This window comes from Taudactylus pleione, unplaced genomic scaffold (genome assembly GCF_031769625.1).
Source record: "Taudactylus pleione unplaced genomic scaffold, aTauple2 ptg000105l, whole genome shotgun sequence".
Classification (NCBI taxonomy): Eukaryota; Metazoa; Chordata; class Amphibia; order Anura; family Myobatrachidae; genus Taudactylus; species Taudactylus pleione.
Genome location: NW_028284507.1, coordinates 526,773 through 546,855, shown reverse-complemented (window position 1 = coordinate 546,855; position 20,083 = coordinate 526,773). Strand labels below are relative to the sequence as shown.

At 48.7% G+C, this 20,083-nt stretch overlaps 1 protein-coding gene and 1 pseudogene across 1 annotated transcript in view; one reads left to right on the top strand and one right to left on the bottom strand.

Moving 5' to 3' along the window:
- Positions 1 to 20,083, bottom strand: part of GPAT2 (glycerol-3-phosphate acyltransferase 2, mitochondrial) — a 101,232-nt gene that overhangs the window by 943 nt on the left and 80,206 nt on the right. Inside the window, exon 21 of the mRNA XM_088470795.1 lies at positions 14,091 to 14,146. Coding sequence (XP_088326921.1) covers positions 14,091 to 14,146 — 56 coding nt within the window. The remainder of the gene's footprint in view (positions 1 to 14,090; positions 14,147 to 20,083) is intronic.
- On the top strand, positions 12,272 to 12,390 carry LOC148525513 (5S ribosomal RNA; annotated as a pseudogene).

The following is a 20,083-nucleotide window of genomic DNA, read 5'->3' as shown; positions in this document are numbered from 1 at the left end:
AGAAAAGAGGATGATATCAACGGGGGGAGAGGAAGTGATACTCTGGAAGGGGGGGAAATAAAAAAAATATGAGATATGGTAAGAACTTACCCTTGTTATCTCTATTTCTACGAAGTCCATAGGGTTCCACAGGATACCTTGGGGTATAGGTGTGACGTCAGTCGCAGGGCACCAAAGAGTTAAGCTTTCAGCCTCCCAGGATGCACTAGGTCCCCCTCCTATACCCCGCCCCCGGGCCAAGGCACCTCAGTTAGTTACCAAGCCATAGGCCGGAGGAGGAGAAGGAAGAGAGAGAACAAAGATCTGGACACATACAAGAATCACATTCTCACCAGAGGGAGACGGAAAACCGGTGACCAGAGCAAAGCCCATCTGCAGCACAGGTGCGACAGGGCGGGAGTCCTGTGGAACCCTATGGACTTCGTAGAAATAGAGATAACAAGGGTAAGTTCTTACCATATCTCATATTTTCTACTTCAGGGTCCATAGGGTATCCACAGGATACCTTGGGGATGTCCCAAAGCAGTATCCTTTAAGGGTGGGGACGCTCCTGTGCAGAAAGGAGAATCCGCCGCCCGAAGGAAGCATCCTGAGAGGCGAAGGTGTCAAACCTGTAATACCTCACGAAGGTATGGACAGAAGACCACGTAGCAGCCTTGCAGATCTGAACTGCCGAGGCACCACGTCGAGCTGCCCACGAAGGACCCACAGACCTAGTGGAATGAGCCTTCAGAGAAGGAGGGACCGGTAGGCCTTCATGAAGATAAGCTTCAGAAATAGCCATACGGATCCAGGCTGCCAAAGTTTGCTTTGAAGCAGGCCAACCCTTTTTACAGAAGCCATAGAGGACAACAAAGCGTCCGACTTCCAAAACAAAGAAGTGCGGTCAACATAAGTCCTTAAGGCCCGCACAACATCCAAAGAGGCCTCACCCACGGAAAGACCCGGTGAGTTAAAGGCCGGAACAACTATTTCCTCGTTAACATGAAACTGGGAAACAACTTTGGGAAGAAACTCGGGCCGAGTGCGGAGCACTGCCCTGTTCCCATGAAAAACCAAGAAAGGGGGTCTACAAGAAAGAGCCCCTAACTCAGAAACACGTCTGGCTGAAGCAACGGCCAGAAGGAAAACAGTCTTAGCTGTTAGCCATTTAATATCCACTGAGCCCAGTGGTTCAAACGGCGGTCCTTGGAGAGCCCTCAGGACCACAGCCAAATCCCAAGGCGCCACAGGTGGAACAAAGGGCGGGTGAATACGGAGAACACCTTGCATAAAGGTGCGCACATCCGGGATTGTAGCAATCCTACGGTGAAACCAGACAGATAGGGCCGAAACCTGTACCTTCAAAGAAGCAAGGCGAAGCCCATGATCTAGTCCCGCTTGCAGGAAGGCGAGAATCCGAGACAGACGAAACTCCCGCGGTGCATAACCTCTCGGTCGACACCACTGGAAGAACGTATGCCACACGCGATGGTATATCCTCGCGGAAGACGGTTTCCGAGCTCGTAACATGGTACGCACCACAGAGCTGGAAAACCCCCAGGACCTCAGCATGGCCGTCTCAACAGCCACGCCGCCAAAGACAGCCGAGTCAGGTCCGGGTGAAGACAAGGACCCTGAGACAGAAGGTCCGGTCGTAGCGGCAACCGCAGAGGACTGTCCACGGACAGACCCTGAAGGTCTGAGAACCAGTGCCGTCTGGGCCACGCGGGAGCTATCAACAGGAGCGTCCCTCCTTCCTGTTTGAATTTCCGGATTACCCGTGGAAGAAGGGAGACCGGAGGGAACAGGTATGCGAACCTGAACGTCCACCGGACGGACAGAGCATCCACCAGAGACGCCCCTTCGTCTCTTGTGCGAGACCCGTACACCAGCAACTTGTTGTTGTGCCGGGACGCCATGAGGTCGATTTCTGGAAGACCCCACCTGTCCACCAGTAGTTGAAAAACGTCCGGGTGCAGGGACCATTCCCCTGGATGAACGTCCTGGCGACTTAGAAAGTCCGCCTCCCAATTTAGCACTCCCGGGATGAAGACCGCTGATATGGCCGGAAGATTGCGCTCCGCCCAAACCAGGATCCGAGAGACCTCTACGAGAGCCGCCCGACTGCGAGTTCCTCCTTGCCTGTTTATGTAGGCCACGGTGGTAGCATTGTCCGACTGGACCTGCACCGGGTGACCCTGGAGAAACCGCTGTGCCTGCAGGAGAGCATTGAAGACCGCACGGAGTTCCAAGATATTTATTGGAAGCTCCGCTTCTGTCGGTGTCCACCTGCCCTGGAACAAGTGTGGACCCGAAACTGCTCCCCAGCCCCGAAGACTGGCGTCCGTTGTCAACAGGACCCAATTTGGAACCCAGAACGGACGTCCCTTGTTGAGGTGGGTCGTCTTTAACCACCAGGCAAAGGACAGGCGAACCTCCGGGGTGAGCACAATCGTCTGGAACTTCAGAGACTGAGGCAGCCCGTTCCACTTGGACAGGATCAGGTGCTGCAGAGGTCTGGAGTGAAACTGGGCGTATTCCACCATGTCGAACACCGACACCATGGAGCCCAGTAACCTCATCGCCGAGTGTAAGGACACCCGGCGGCTGTGCAGACAACTGCGCACCCTTGACTGTAAAGCAGAGATCTTGTCCTCCGTCACGAAGATCCTTTGCTGTCCCGAGTCCAATAAGGCTCCAAGATGCAGAATCCTCCGAGACGGGATTAGAGTGGACTTCTGCCAGTTGATTAGCCAGCCGTGCCGTTGCAGCAGTGCAATGGTCAGGTCCAAGTGGTGTAACAGGAGCTCTGGAGATCCTGCCACCAATAACAGGTCGTCCAAGTACGGCAACATGCGGACTCCTTGCAGCCGCAGAGAAGCCGCCATGACCGCCATAGCGTCCTGTATGTCCAATGACACCATGTAGTCCCCAGGTTCCAGCGCCAGAATGATGGACCGTAGGGTCTCCATCCGAAACTTCGGGACCCGCAAAGACTTGTTGAGTGCTTTGAGGTTGAGAATCGGACGATATGACCCATTGGGTTTCTGTACCAAAAATAGATTTGAATAGAAACCCTGGCCCCTCTGGGAGAATGGAACAGGCACTATAACTCCAGCCTGGAGCATAGTGTGCAATACCTTCCGCAGCTCCGTAGCCTTGTTCCGGTCTGATGGTAGACCCGTGGTGAAGAATCGAGCCGGGGGTCTGTGCCGGAAGGAGAGGGCGTACCCGTGGGAGACCACCTCGAGAACCCAAGTGTCTGTCGTAGTGAACGACCAACACCGGGAGAACTGCAGCAGGCGGCCTCCCACCCTGGGATCCCCCAAGGGGAGACCCGGACCGTCAGGCCGCAGGCTTGTCATCTGGCTTGGGGGCCGGACGTCTGGTACTCCATGCCTGTTTCCGGGGCTTGACCGATTTCTTAGGGCCAGCCTGTCGAGGAAACGACTGTGGTTTGGGCCTGCCCTGGGCCCTAGATGACCGAAAGGACGATGGTCCAGAACCAGAAGGAGCAGCGGCCGACGGGAGACAAGCAGATTTGGCTGCCGCCAGCGTGGCCACAATCTTATCCAGATCCAGACCGAAGAGAACTTCTCCGGTAAACGGCAACGCTTCCAGACCTTCCTTGGATCTGCGTCCGCCTTCCAGGATCGCAGCCACAAGGTGCGACGAGCAGCTACCGCTGCTGAAGAAATTCTAGACACCAGAGTACTAATGTCTAGAGCCGCCTCGTTGATGTAGGTGGCCGAATCACGGAGATTGCCAATCAACTCCGCCTGTTCGGCCGGACAGTCGGATTCAAAAGAAGCCTCTAATGAATCCGCCCAGCGCTCCATCGCTCTGGCAACCCAGCAAATGGCCATAGCCGGCCGTGCTGCCCCCCCTGCAAGGGAATAAGCGGACTTCAGGCAGATTTCTACCTTGCGGTCTGTAGCATCCTTAAGGGAGGACATGGATGGCATCGGCAATGTGGCACTACGGACAAGACGGGTCACGTGAGAATCCACCTGTGGAGGGGATTCACACTTAGCAAAATAATTATCCGCGAACGGATAAGCCACCGCCAGGCGTCTCTGCGGCTGGTATCTTTTGCCAGGATGTTTCCACGCCTCCTCTAAATGGTCCACCAACTGACCCGAAAGAGGAAAGACTGTGGCATCGCCCTTCACATCTTTGAAAAAGGCATACTTAGATTTAGCCGCTGGGGGAACTTCGTCCTCAATCACCAAGGCTGTGCGGACCGCCCGAATAAGTCCAGGAATATATACTTTGGACTTAGCATCAGCGTCCTTAGTATGGAAAGGTTCCTGATCGTAAGGATCCAGAATCTCCCCATCATCAGACGTCCCTTCGTCATCCTCATAAGGAGCGCACAGAGACGCCACCGGCCTTTTATGAGGCCGCATCACAGACTCCCCTTGCAACACATCCGACAAGTGCTGTACAGAACTCGTCAGGGAGTTAACCCACGCTGGCTCCTGAGAACCCGGGAGCGGGGAAATAGGGAGACTGTGGGGTACCACCAATTGTCGTGGGAACCCCTGCATGGGTGACGACACCACAGACTGCTGGGACAAACCCATCGGAGTAAACGCGGGCTGCGGAGCTAACTGGCCCACTAAAGCTGTTAACGCCTGAGCGAAACAAGCCCAGGGCGGCTCCTGTACCGGTGCTGTAACCGTAAAAGGCCGCGCCATGGACACACACTGCCGACAAAGGCCCTCCGCGCTACCCTCCCCCTCCGCTAACGGTACTTTGCACGTGGTACACTGTAGCCGGAGGGGAAAATCACTTTCAGACATGATGGCACCACGTATGTGACCTCTCTCACCAATTAAGTATTAAATAGGCGAGAGACCACCCTGCAGCACCGCACTGCAAGGGCTTTAGCAGAAAGAACAGGGACAGTAATAAAGCTGACAGTTTAGAGAAGAAAAGTTACAGGCAGCGCTAGCACAGTCACATACAATGCAGAGAAATAACAATTCCTGCACTAACAGTGCTGATCACTCAACTACACAGACACAGGGCCTGGTAGGACACAGCGCTGCATACACAGACCTGAGCCACAGCGGAGGAGAGGTATGCGGGGGGACCCAGACCACGATGCTTCCTTCCAGACTTCCAGCAGCGTTCACCATGCGTTGCAGAGAAGATGGCCGCCGAGGAGCAGAGAGAAGCTGGCCTGGGGGAGGAGCGCTGACACAGGACCAGTCAGCACAGTGCAGAGAGGGCTGTGTGCAGCGGGGGAGGCGCCGGCTGTGAGACAGGGAAGGCGCGCTCCCCTGGCATGCATTTAACCCCTGGGACGCCGCAGCGCTACCGCTCTGCTGCGGTCCGCTGTCCCAGGGGGTAGTGGAAGCGCAGGTTGGTCGCCTGGCTCCACGCTGCAGCCAGTCCCCAGGGAGCCCCCTGCCTGGGGACTTAGGACCATGTGATCAGCGGGGACCCACCGCGGGACCCCGCTGCTTACCTCTGTCCCCCTTGAATCCGGCCATGGTCCGGAGCATCTGGGGTCACCGCTAGCTGTGACCCCAGACGCCCACCAGCATCCCCGGATCAGTACCGGCGTTCTGGTACCGGCGGGGTGTAGGGAAGACAGCATGGACGTCAGGACTGACTGTCCATGCTGTTCATCCAGATGTGCAGCCACCGCTGCATGAAGAAAAAGCTTCAGGGGCTCTTCTAGCCCCCACTCCAACAGGTGCACCCGGCTCCGGCCGGGCACCAAACTAAACTGAGGTGCCTTGGCCCGGGGGCGGGGTATAGGAGGGGGACCTAGTGCATCCTGGGAGGCTGAAAGCTTAACTCTTTGGTGCCCTGCGACTGACGTCACACCTATACCCCAAGGTATCCTGTGGATACCCTATGGACCCTGAAGTAGAAAGACATTGTGTTCGGTCTGGTCCATGTTGAGTTGCAGGAAGCACTGAGACAACCAGGAGGAGATGAGACAGGCAGGCAGTTGGAGACACAGGTGCGGATAGCTGGAGAGAGGTCAAGGAAGGAGAGGTAGAGTTGAGTGTCGTCAGTGTATAGATTAGATTAAAGGCCGAAGGAGATTGATGAGGTTGCCAAGGTACGAGGTCTAGAGGGAGAGGCATAGTTGTGGGCCACTAAGGTTAACACCACTCTTTTGGACATGGATTCTTGAGAATTAAACATATTTACACCCTAGAAGGAAAAAGGATGCATCAAAATCACTCTCTACAATGAGTAAAGGGCATATGTATCAAAGCTTGATGTGAGATCAAATTGTGAGATATAGATCACCAACTAAACAGCTTCCAACTTACATTTTGCAGACTGTGTTTAAGAAATGATAGTTTGGAGCTGATTAGTTGGTGATATATATTTCACAATTTTCTCACACCAAGCTTTGATACATATGCCCCTAAGAGTCTTACTTGTCACCCGTTATATAGATGATGTTCTGAAGGAGCTTGTTGGCTAAATTGCAATTGTGTAAAACCTATGAGTGGTAGTTATACAGGCTGCTATGGTGTACTAGAGACGGCTTGTAGCAGGCTTATGATCCTGTAAAACATGTTGCATGGATCACATGTACAGGACCTATAAACACTCACACTCCTGCAGTCACCACCTGTCAATGAAGGCCGGCCTTGAGCACTCCCTACCTACATTGGACCACAATTCACTGCAATTTGCGTCAGCCCATGCCCTCTTTAGCAGGATAGTAGTTAGGAGAGCACCAGCTCTTCTAGTAGGATGCCTCAAAATTAGTGAATCTCCTGGGCATTCAATTTCAGATAAAAACCTAAAGATACCATGAATCTAAAATCCTTTCTGAAGTATTTTATCTTTTAGTGCTCATCTCATTAATTTCAAAGATGGTGGGTAAAGGAGGGTATCCACTTAGCGATTTTGACCAAGCGATTGCACGATAACTGTGTCGTTATCGTGCAGTCGCTTGCAAATCGCGCATGCATTGTGCATGTTTCGGTCAGAAACGACCAGCGATGCACGTGCCCGCTGGTAGTTTCCGACATCTATCATCGCCTGTACATGCTGATCAATCTGACTATCACGTCAGTTTCAGTATGTGCGGGGATGATGGATGTGCCTAGACTGAACGTTCAGTGTAGGCACATCACTAGACATGGAAACGACCGCACGATTACAATGTCGTAATTGTGCTGTCGTTTCCATGTCTACTAGCGGATATGCGGCATAAGTCCCAGCCTCTCCTCACCTCAGGAAGCCAAGGTACCACATTCTTCTTCCTCCACTAGGGGGCACAGGGATGACACTGGGGTATAGCCTGGAGGGGAGAGTGGGCACCAAATGGTTAATGACATTAGCAACAAGCAGGCTCCTCTCATCTATACCTTGCCCCCAGCCACTGGTCATCCGTTTGAGGTTGGTGCCAGCAGGAGCTGGGCACCAGTTTATAGGAGGGCTGATTTAGGTGGTACCCTGCAGTTTATTTTACTGTAGTTTTTACTGAGTGGGCAGTGTAAGGCGACTGGGTCAGTGTCTTTGGACGTGGATTCCTACACATCCAGAGCCGCAAGCCACAGCCGGCGCTCACAGGGGACAAGGTAAGATGGCTCCCTGCATGCAGGGAGCTGCGGGTTCGTGGCTTTCACTGCCGGAGCAGGAGACCTCCGGTGGTGCTGGCAGTGGGGGCTCCCGGTCTACTGCGCTTCCCACTAGACCATCAGGGATTAATATATGGAGCAGGGGCTGCTTAACAGCAGCGGTGGCCAAGTTTCCTGGGGTTATGCCAGAGGGGGGAGGCGAGCACTTCCCTGTTAGCCCCTCCCCCAACCCTGGGATGTGCTTTCCCTCCACAGCCAGTAAGCCCCAGGCAGATCCTCCCTTCTCTCCTGCCCCTAGACGCTGAGTGGCCATTTTACAGCATTGCATGCTTCAGTGTTGGTGAGAAGCTGGTCTCCGGTCTCCTCTCATAGCCAGCTCCCAGCAGCTGCGCTAGATAAATTGCTGCTTCCTGCTACTTAAGCTGGATTGTTGAGCTGCTTTAGCCCACATTCCTCGTCAAGAATCAGTCTAGGCGTCACGGCTGACTCAGGTAATGTCACAGTTTGTAGACCGTATGACCGTTCCAGTGCTGCCTGCCCTTTCGCTGTACCACAGATATTGTGAATGCATTGGCTTGGCTCGCTAAAGCTGTCGGCTGCTGGGCAGACACCTTGCCTCTGGTGTGCACAGAGGTGCCTTGGTCACTATGGTTACACATGTTAGAGAGGCAGCTTCTTAACTGTCCAAAGCAGCTATAGATTCAGGAATTTTAGCTTCAGCAGTTGCAGCCAGAAGAGCACTCTGGCTGCGCTGGAAGCCCTTCCCTATTTGGGTGATGTTCTGTTCAGTCCAGCGTTGGACAAGATAGTGACTACGTTGGCAGCATCTAAATCTACTTTCTTGCCATCTGTTGCCAACCCAAGAATTAGGACTTGAGCACCTTTTGGCCACAGGTCAAAGCCAGAGGTCAACCATTTTCCAGGAGCTAGGGTTCGGCCACTAAAAGCTCCAAGCCCAGAGGTAAGCAACCCTGGTCCACTAGACGGCCAGCGGACAAGCCTACCGCCTGATGGGGTGAGCCTTCTCCCAGGGGACTTCAGAGTGGGAGGTCAGCTTCTTCGCTTTTTGGAAGTATAGATGCAGACCACAACAGACGCTTGGGTCAGACGTCGTGTCTCAGGGCTAAGCTCGCAATTTCGACAGCGTCTGCCTTCCTGGTTCTTTTCCACCGACCTGCCTACAGAAAAGGCAGAAGCTCTCGAGGAGTCTATTCGCTCTCTCATGGCCTCAGGGGTCGATATTCCTGCTCCGTCCCAGAGATGGTTCGGCTTCTGAACCAGAAATTGATTGGTGTAAAAGCCTTGCAGCTCCTTTCAACCCATTCTTAATTTGAAACACCTGAATGAATTTCTTCGGAAACCCTTCAGTCCATCATTCTAGCATTGGAACCGGGAGACTTTATGGCATTGTTGGATATACAAGATGCCTATTTGCATATCCATATATATGCGTCAATTACCAACATTTCATCAGATTTGTTATACAAACCAACCACTATCAGTTTCAGGGGTTACCCTTTGGTCTGTCCACTACCCCTCACGTGTTCACAAAGGTCATGGGTGGTAATGGCAGCACATCTGCGCCACAAAGGCATCAGAATTTTACTGTACCTAGACAACTTGCTTCTCCTGGCACAATTCTCAGAGATCACATCCATGTGACAGTAGAGCTTCTACAGAAACACGGCTGGATAATAAATTGGAAGAAATCCAAACTATCTCCATGCCAGGAGATGCTCCACCTGGGAGCCTTGTTGGTTTCCAGAGCTCAGAGTCTTCCTCCCTCAGGACAGAATCTAGACCCTATAAACCAGAATACGCTCCTTTCTCAGTCAGCGTCGGGTGTCTATACACTCATGCATGCAGATTCTGTGGTCCTTGTTCTCAACATTCGACATTGTGGAGTACCGACCTCTCCAAAGGGTCATTCTACAGCGACGGGTCAAGTCTCGCCCCAGCCTCAAGCTCTCATTCTTCCCCAGGAGGTGCGTCTATCCCATCTGTGGTGGCTCCAACGCTCCCATCTGGACAAAGGCCGTTCCTTTTGGATCTAGGACTGAGGCCTTCTTACCACCAATACAAGCCTTGGGGGGCGGTAACTTGTCACCTAACCTTTCAGGGCCGTTGGACGCGTCGGAAAAGCCAGCTTTCCATCAACATCCTGGAACTTTGTGCAGTATACAGGGTCCTATGTCAGGCACCACACCTCCTGCAGGGACATCCGGTAAAAGGTACAGTTGGACAATGCCACAGCGGTGGCCTACATCACCCACCAGGACGGCACTCGCAGTTAGGGAGCCATGCAGGAAGTCTGCCGCATTCTTCGCTAGGTGGATCACCTTCCAGCACTGCCCGTGGTCTTCATCCCGGGAGTTTAGAATTGGGAAGCAGACTTCCTAAGTCGTCAGGACGTTCATGCAGGTGAGTGGGCGCAACATCCACAAATATTAAAGCTACTGGTGGCATCTCGTCACAATCATCAGCTACCGCGATACTGCTCCCACACCAGGGTTCCGGAAGCTCTCCTGGTGGATGCCCCATCAGTCTCTTGGACCTTCCCTCTGATTTGTGTCTTTCCTCAGATTTTCATTGATTCCTTGGGTTCTCCGCAAGTTCAAGGTGGAGGGAGGCACTTTGATCCTGGCAGCACCGGATTGTCCTCGGCATGTGTGGTACACGCAGATCTTGTGGGCCCCACTGTGTCTTCCCCTGCGGCCGGATCTTCTGTCCCTGGGCCCATGTCTCCACCCGGAACTGGCCTGTCTCGCTTTGACGGGGTGGCTCTTGAAACATCCATCCGAAGAGCAAAATAATTTTCCAGAAGGTTCGTTCGGTCTAGGAAGCCTTCTTCGGCACATGTTTGTTACCGGGTTTGGTGTACCTATTTTTCTTGGTGTTCGACTAAGGGTCTTAACCCAAGGTGTTTCCACTTTCTTGGATGTGGTAAGGCACTCTGGCTTTACGCCAGAAGGACCAGGGAGATTTGCAAGTCATATTCTCTGTTCATCTTATATGACATTCATAAAGAGGGGCCGGCTACTAAGCAGACCTTGGCCCGCTGCCTCCACTTTACCACTCTCCAAGCTTGCTCCTTGGCGAACCTTCCTACCCCTGCCATGGTGACGGCCCATTCCACCCAGTCAGTGGGGACTTCTTGGGCAGCACTCTGTGGGGCTTCTGCAGAATAGCTCAGTAATGCTGCCACATGGTCGTCTGCTCATACCTTAATCAGGTTTTATGCCTTTGATATTTTTGCGTCCTCAGACACTGCCTTCAGGCGTTCTGTGCTCAATGCAGCTCAGGAGCGTTCCCGTCCATAGGGAACTGCTTTGGGACATCCCGGTGTCAACCCTGTGCCCCCTAGTGGAGGAAGAAAAGGAGATTTATGTTCTTACCTGTTAAGTCTTTTTCTACGACTCCATAGGAATCTCCCTCCCTGACACACCTGTCTGCCAGGGGGTGTTTCCTTGGTGACCTGGCCGGCTGTACTTTCCATGGTATGCATGGTTCTGTATGTATGCCGGCCTTCTTTCTCTTCTCCTCTACCTCGCTCCTACCGTGGGCTTGCAAACTCAACTGATGGCCTGTGGCTGGGGTATAGAGGAGAGGAGCTTGGGCTTGTGGATAATTTCATTAACTATTTGGTGCCCAGACTCTTATCTCCAGGCTATACCCCAGTGTAGAACACACAGAAGAGAAAAAAAAGATGGGCTTGTTGCTGGGGCACTCTTAAAGGAGATATTCACATAGAGTTGACAAGTGCAAATTAATAAATACCCACATGTTGAGCAAAATTGTATGATATGCAAAATAGGACTACATCTATGTCCAAATGTGGTGTAGGGTGGAAATTTTAATTGAAGGGTAAATGGTCCCCACGTCATCATAATGGTGCTGTAGCAATTATACGTGGGGGGGACAAGTACCCTAATAACCCTGGTCATGTGTCAGATAATAAATGATATCCCAACAACAGCATAAATGAAATGCTTTTATCTATTTCCACTTCTGCTTTTCTTCCCCATCTAGTTTACCCTGCCTATAAAACGAGTTTGCATTAACACCATTCTAGTGTGCATTATCCCATTTATATTCTACCTGCAACACTTACATTTTTTTCGATTGGATATGTATCTTCATTGTACAGGCTTTCCCAGCAGAACCAATATGGGACAGTGCTTCTCTATATATAGATTCATAGAGAGACCTGCGGTGCAGTTTTATGGCGATACTGAGCCCACATTATTGTTGTATGATTGGTGCAGATTGGCACTATGTAGGTTGTATACTCAATCTGTCTAATGTTCAATGTCTGATATTTAATTTTGACACACCTGACACATGCGGCAAAGGGTTTTTTAGCCAGGTTTGAGTCGGACAACATGTTTGACGTATGTACAACCTAATAAGTTGTGAACCAGATGAAGAAAGTGGCATGCAAACAGCCCGGTATACAATTAGCCAGACATACTGTAAATGCTGATTGTGAACACTATAATAATATGATCCACCTTTGTAACCAGCTAAAAAATACGTACACTTGTGCTGGATCACAATATATGAATAGAAATATGTGGTAATTTGCTTTTTGAAACAATTTAAAGTACTTTTGTTGATATTGTGCATTATGTAATAAAGTGGACTCCTCACACGAGTTATTCCTACATACACTCCTACATTGTGTGTATACCCGGGCATTCATACTCACCCACTTGGGTAGACATACCTACAACCATACCATACTGGATATGCCCAATCTCGCCTGATCTTGGAAGCTATGCAGTAATGGGCCTGGCCAGTACCTGGATGGGAGACCATATGGGAATACCAGGTGCTGTAGGTTATTAACATTGGAGGTGGATTGGGACGGATTGGTAACACAGCAGAGTGGTAATTCAGCACAGCACTTATATATTACATTTTCATATATTCACTAATTTGTTGGGATAGCATTTATTATCTGACATATGACCAGGGTTATTAGGGTACTTGTCCCCCCCACGTATAATTGCTACAGCACCATTATGATGACGTGGGGGACCATTTACCCTTCGTTTAAAATTTTCGCCCTACTCCACATTTGGACATATATGTAGTCCTATTTTGACACATATACAGTTTTGCTCAACATGGGGGTATTTATTAATTTTCCACATATTTGGTAAAGGTTATGTTTTACACTTGTCAACTCTATGTGAATATCTACTTTAAGAGTGCCCCAGCAACAAGCCCTTCTTTTTTCTCTTCTTTGTGTTCTATGTTACATATGGGCTCCGGGAGCACCACCAACGATTTTGATGAGGTATAATTATTGGATGTAATATTGTTGGTATCAGTTTTGGTTCTGTGCGGCATACTCCTGTTTCTGGTTCCACATATACCCCAGTGTAATTCCTATGCCCCCTATGGAGTGGAAGAAAAAGACCTAACAGGTAAGTCTCCTCTTTCCTGTCCCTGAGGCCAAGTGCATAGATGCAGAGGAGGGACTTGCACTTTGGCAGAGGAAGCACAGAGGTGCAGGCGCGGGGCTCCTACAATGCAAGAGGAAGTGAAGAGGGGGTAAGGAACACCCTATTTGCCCCTCCACAAATGCCAGGAAAATAAAAATGTGATAATAAAGGACAAGGGCCCTACAATATGTCCACTTCTTTATGCAGTGCACTGGGAAGCTAACTGAAGAAGGCAAGGGGGAAGCATTATGTTTTTTCCCCCAATTCCCTGCCTTCTAGGGGAGCAAATAATGCACTATAAGGATTTCATATCTTGTAACAGTGTGAGGGAACAAGATCATACACATATGGGGGAGCATATTTACTAAAGTGGGGTTTTTTAGAAGTGGAGATGTTGCCCATAGCAACCAATCAGATTCTACTTATTTATCTAGCACATTCTAGAAGATAGTAGCTAATTGGTTGCTATGGGCAACACCTCCACTTCTAAAAACCTGCACTTTAGTAAATATAGTATGCACATGAGTGTGTATCCGGGGAATGTGGGAAAGTGTTTATTGGAGAGTGTGATAGAATCTACTGCTGGGTGGTGATGATTTGTAAACTGCAGTAACAGGCAAAGTAGTGAGTAGCAAGATCCATGTTGGTGACTGAACTGTTGGGTAATGGAGATAGCTGAAGGTACTAAAGAGACATTTAGGAGTAATGGACAAAAAGGGTATGAGAGATGTACATTGTTATAGACAGGAGGTAGTTTTCACTCAGAGAAACAAAAGGTCAACCAAGGTTTACATATAGCAGATTATGTTGGAATCATGATTATAAAACAAAAGCTTTACTAACATTGCAATCTCAGGAAACGCACAGAGTGTCACACAAATAATGATTAAGTCATTTATAGTGAGTGGGGTCTTAAAGCGCTACCCTGGTGTCAGTACACTTTAGGCTTAGGCAAGTCCCACCTCGCCAGCCATGTATGCCTGAAGTTGTGGATAAACAACCAATAAAAAGATGTAATAATCCAAAAGAACAAGTATGGATTGAGAATACTGTACATAATATCTTCTGCTGTAACCATGATCTGGATACATACCCCGAGATCTATGAACTTTCTAACAGCACAGGCAGCCAGGGAATGCTCAGCACACTCTGAAAGAGAAAAGGTATAATAATGTTCCTTTCAGATTAAGGCCCGTATTCAACTAGCTGCGAAAAGTCAGAATCTGAGAAAAAGTATCGCCGATTGTGACTTTTCGCCAAGCGGAAACTTATCTCCGTATTCAATTGCAAACACTTTTTCGCGTACGCGAAAACGCAATGTAACAGGCGAAAAAGATTTGCCTCTGAATAAGTGCAAGATCGTTATTTTGGGGTGCAAAGGTGGGAAACCACTCAGCACCCTTGGGATAGCCCCCCAAAGGATAACTACATTAAAAAAAAATAATAATAAATTGAACACCCCAAAAAAACACTTTGAAAAAGGGGGCGAAAAAATGCAAAGTAGGGGTGCAAACTTAAAGTAGCTAAATAAACTGGGGGGGTCTGCAAGTATGGGTGAGGTTTTTTTGATTGCAGGTGCCTGCTTCAGGTGCGTTTTTTTTTTTTTTTTTCTCTTTTTTTATACTTTAGAGACTTTAAAACATGCTCGCACCCATATTCAAGTACCCCAAATTTGACAGGAATACTTATTCCCCCCCCCCCCCCCCCAAAAAAAACTGCTTAATGCTATTCTTCACCACCTGTGCAAAGACGCTAATTAGAAGAAATTGACACACCTTTAGTACTCCAAATAGGGGGCATGTGCATTGATCCCCAATGTTAGTGCATCAGGCTGATTTCCCCAATTCTGACAGCACTTTTTGCCTGTTTTGCATTTGCCGGGTTGTGTTTTCGCGTCTTGTGGAATTGAATACGGCGAATCGCGGGGACGCGCGCTATTAGTTTCCACAGCTAAAATACGCGATATAGGCGAAAATTCCGGAATGCGAAAAAGTATCAGGGGTGTGAAACTAATTGAATACAGCCCTAAGTATCCACAACTTGCACAGAACACGGTACAGATATTAATCATAATTGTGTTCTGGACTTGACAGAAATAGGTCTGTGGTTTTGGAAGTGTGTTGGAAATGGCCAGTCCCCTGTAATTGTTTTTATTGCCATGTGTATCCTAAATATACTACATGGCCAGAAGTTTGGTGACACATGAACATCACACCAATGGCGTATCCATAATGCGGTGTACACGGACCCCTGGGTGACTCACACCACACACCCTGCATCCATAAGTATATCTATATAGTTATACTTACCTCTCCACAATCTCCAGAGTGCTGCTCTGAAGCGCTGCAGAACAGCAAACAAAAATAATCACGGAAAATGGCGGCGCCCATTTTCCCAATGACTTGCGAATGCACAGTAAAGATGTCTCCAGCAATAAGGCACGAGTGCCATTTTCCCGGAGACCCGCGCATGCGCAGTAGATTCTGGCATTAACCACTTAACTGACATGGTCGTATGGGATGCAAACACAACCGGCTGTGCTTCAGCTGATAAGGTATGACCGCACCCCCGCGCTGTATTTTTGAAGAGGAAATGTGTTCTACACATGTGCAGAATGGATATCCTCTGACTCCTTGGACTTTCCTGCGGACCCGTAATTTATGACCGGATTTGCTGAAAAAATCGTCAGTTAAGTGGCTAAGACAGAATCTACTGCGGTGCCAGAGAGTAGAGGGCCCACACGGAGGCTGCGCACAGGTCCCCACCTCTTAAAACTCCCCTGCATCACACCCATATGTGCTCGCTGAACATCTCTTTGCAAAAATAAATAGGGAGTTTATTCCCCCTTTGAGACTACAGTATAACAACCTCCACTTTCTAAATTTCCACTATAGTCTGGAACATGGCTTCGGGGATACCCACCCATTCAGCGTACTTTGTCTATTGCAGCTTTTAGCAATGGGTGTGACCAAAAGGATCGTCTACATACTTTTGGTCATGTAGTGTACTAGTGGCGGATTCAGTATTGTACTGGGGCATGAAGGGCCCATCAGGGTATGGCCCTCTGAGTGGTAGACAGTGCACCAATGAAAGGACATGGCCTGCCGTCTGAGGGGGTGTGGCCAGCCACCAGTAGTGTGGGAGTAAAGAAGAGTAACTGCTATCATCACCTCACCTGTGATTCTTCTGTACGTCTGGTATAGTGCCAGTGGCATGGCTGTCATTTTAGCCAATGTGAGTCCTCTTTCCAACCCCTTCACATATAGTTCAAATATTCAGTCAATGCTGTGTGCACTACTGCTAGGAGCACGCTGGTCTCCCTCCACAAGCAGAGGTGTAAAGTGGGTTATATTATACCCCACAAAAGTTCTTGCAATGGCCACTGTAATATGCGCCCTTCCCTACACTACTCCCATCCCACCCTATTGCTTCACTCCCTCCAGACCACTGTAATATGTCTCCTCATCTCCTAGTCAAATACAATGTTTCCACTGCTCCTAGACCATTGTTATATCCTCACCCACCTCTTCCCTATCTACTGTATGCCGCTCCCTACACTGCTCACATCCCATTGTGATATCCATACCCTTCCCATTCTACAAAAATATCCCCACCCCTACCAAGCCCACTAATAGCCCAATCGTGTTTACCCCACTGTTACTTCCTGACCCTCCACACACCCCCAGCCCAGTGAAATTTCTACATCCCTCCCAGCCCTGTTATCCCAACACCTCTCCCAGCCTGATGTAATCTCTCCCATCCAAAATAATCCCCACCACCCCTCCCAGCCTGATTTAATCCCTCCCATCCCTGTGTTATCCCAACCTGATTTAAACTCTGAACTCCTCCCAGTCCTGTTATTCCAACACCCCTCTCAGCCTGGTCTAATCCCCACATCCCTCCCAGCCCAAAATATTCCCTGCACCTCTCCCAGCCCTGATTTAATCCCTGAACTCCTCCCAGTCCTTTGTAATCAGCACACCACAGCCAGGAGTTACATACAAAGAAATATAATGTAGTGCTGTGTGGATTGCAAAATATAAACATTATCAAGTTGATGGAAGCTATATAGATTAATAAGGTTTAGTACTAAAAGATCAATATAACAATGTAAAGCAGAATATAGATACGTAAAAAAACACAATATGACAGCAGATAAAATATCAATATGTAGTAACATTGAAAAAATGTAACATTAAATTATTCTGAAACAGTACATTGCAGTTGTTAATGGATCAAATGTAATAAATAGTGAGAGACAATGTAGTATGGAACATAATAGCAATGTCCCTGGGTATTTACTGTAGCTAGAATAAAAGAACAAAAACCACAAAGACATTGTCACAGTATTGAGTCTCACCACTCACCAGTATGATGTAAACAGAGGGAGCAGGTGAGTCACTGTACTTAGTTGTAGAATAATTCAACAATACTGGCTGTTCTTGAGAGCCTACAGCAGCAGATAGGATACGATGATGCAGTTGAAGATCCATCCACTCCAGTACTTGTATCTTCTTAACAAGTTGTTCCTCCACAAAGTGTGTGTCCCACCCACTGACGCCGAGTGGACGCGACATCAGTCATTGATGTCCGCCCCGATCTGAAGACTGAATGAAGCTGGCCACACACTAGACCAACTTTCATCCAACCATCCAACTAGTTGATTGGTTGGAATGAAAATCTGGTAACGTATGGGAGTAAATGATGATCAGCAATTTGCTCCTAAATGCCAGAAAACAGATGAAAATGGACGTCTGAACAAATTGTTTGGAGAGGGAAGACAGCAAGTTCTGTTCTGGAGAAGCAGGACAAGACACTAGTGAGGGCTGAGGGTAAGTTGAGTGAAGGTAAACTTGAGTCATCAGCGTAGAGGTTGACTTGGAGACCAAAAGAGCCGAAGAATTTTGTAAGGACGGATCCTTGGGGGACTTTGATAAATATGGGAAGGGGTAGGAGGTGATGCAGACAAAAAAGGAGGATGTGGTGGAGAATATTTGAGAAAAGAGATGTGACTTTTGCCATTGGCAGTGAAAAGGATATTGGTGACTTTAGTAAAGGAGAACACAGACTTCATAAAAAACATTCTCGTGACCAATACCATAAGTGCAATGAATAAGGAAATCCAGTCAGACAAAATTCGGCAAATACTTAGCTAACTGTAAAAGTGTATCCGCTTTCACTTTCTAACACTCCGACATTAATTACACCTAAACAGATGAAAATGGACGTCTGAACAAATTGTTTAGATCAAACATTTAACAAACTTGTCTAACAACAGTTTTTGTCCATTTTCCGGCGTTTGGGAGCAACTTGCTGATTGTCATTTGCTTTCATACCTTACCAGATTTTCATTCCAACCAATCAACTAGTTGGCTGGTTGGATGTAAGTTGGTCTAGTGTGTGGCCAGCTTTACTCAGTGACAGCCAGCAGAGGTTTAAGTAGGCCAACCGCACAGCACAGTGTGCCTGGCGGCCAGCTCTGTAAGTATGTGCGTCAGACAGAAGGTCAGTGGTGTCTAGGCCCCGCCCTCTCATGGTAGAGGGTGGGGCACTGAGTCAGTGGGGTGCACCAGGGATTACACCAGCCCCCGCTGGGCCAGTCAGACATCGGGCAGTTCTTTATAAGGTTGGTCAATTCCGATGTGCCAGGGAGCCAATAAACCTATAAATGACTGCTGGCACCTACTTATTACAAGTAATTTCTTTTTATGTCAATTGAGCCACATCCTCCCTGGTATCTAAAAGAGCCACTTTGCTCCTAGATTTGACTGATATGCGAGTCAGCTTTTTCTCCCAGTAATACTCATCTTGCACATGCCCACATTTAGCACAGTTACTATAAGTGCATTCTTCATAGAAATACAATACAGTTGAAAAACCGTTCAGTGTATTCCCTACAGAGTATCAATTAAGCTGGGTACACACTGAGCAATGTGTACCCAGCCAATATGTTAGTCCGACATATCAGATCCTGGGTACACATTAGAAAGAGGTAATGAACGACGATACCTTGTTCCGTCCATTACCTACAACGGGGCCGCTGGCGATATCATCTGGTTGGACATGCAGCGCGGATGTCGCAAGTGTACAGCGTTGGCTGCAGCCGACATGTCGTTCCGAGTCGGTCGTAAACAGCATATCATGCCGACATCGCTCCAGTGTGTACCTGGCTGTATTCTCGTGAATTTTTGGCCTGCCGGATACTTACATTCATTTTCTCTGAGTCCAACAACTGAGAAAAAACTGTAGAGATGGAGTGCAAAAGCAATTTCTGTGTTACTTGCGCTTACAGACGTGTTTGTGGGTCTGCGTGTTACAATGGCGATGACTGTGAGGGGAGCCTATAACAAGTTAGGCACTAATGGGGATATCAGGACATACAGGTTGGCCACAATAATGCCCCTCTTACTGTATACAAATGCAGATATTATTTTGTTTTGTAAAACAGAAAAGCATAAAGAAGCCCAAGAAATGAAGAATAAGCACTGAAAAGTTGTTCCCTTATAGCAGATGCCGGCAGCATATGTTAGGTGTGGAAAGAGCATTAATATGGTCTCAGCCACTAATGTCAATGATATGCCTTTTGCTCCATCTAGCTACATGTGAAGCACACAGAAGAAATATAAGGGGAGATATATCAAGCCTTGGAGAGAGATACAGTGGTGAAGTTGCCCAAAGCAACCAATCAGTTTGTAACTGCTATTTCATAGACTGTGCTAGGTAAATGACAGAAGCGTATTGGTTGCTTTTGGCAACTTCGCCATTTCTTTTCCAAGGCTTGATATATCTCCCCCACCCCCCGAAAGAAAAATGGTGACATCTGAAAGGTAAGTCTGATGTCCTGTTGGTTATTTAAGGTGTAAGTGAGAGTCAAGCAAAGTAAAAGCTTCAGTTAGTGAGGTGGAGGGTTCCTATCAGGTAATGGTCTTGCTTTTCCTGAGATGCAGATTTGCCATGGACCACAAGCTGCAAGACACTGCGTAGTGGAGATATGAGCACATGCTTGCACTGGTAGAAAGTCGGAATTGGTAACGGAGTGAGTTCCAGAGTGAGGGGACGGAGAGAGAGGTATCTTGGAGGCGGGTA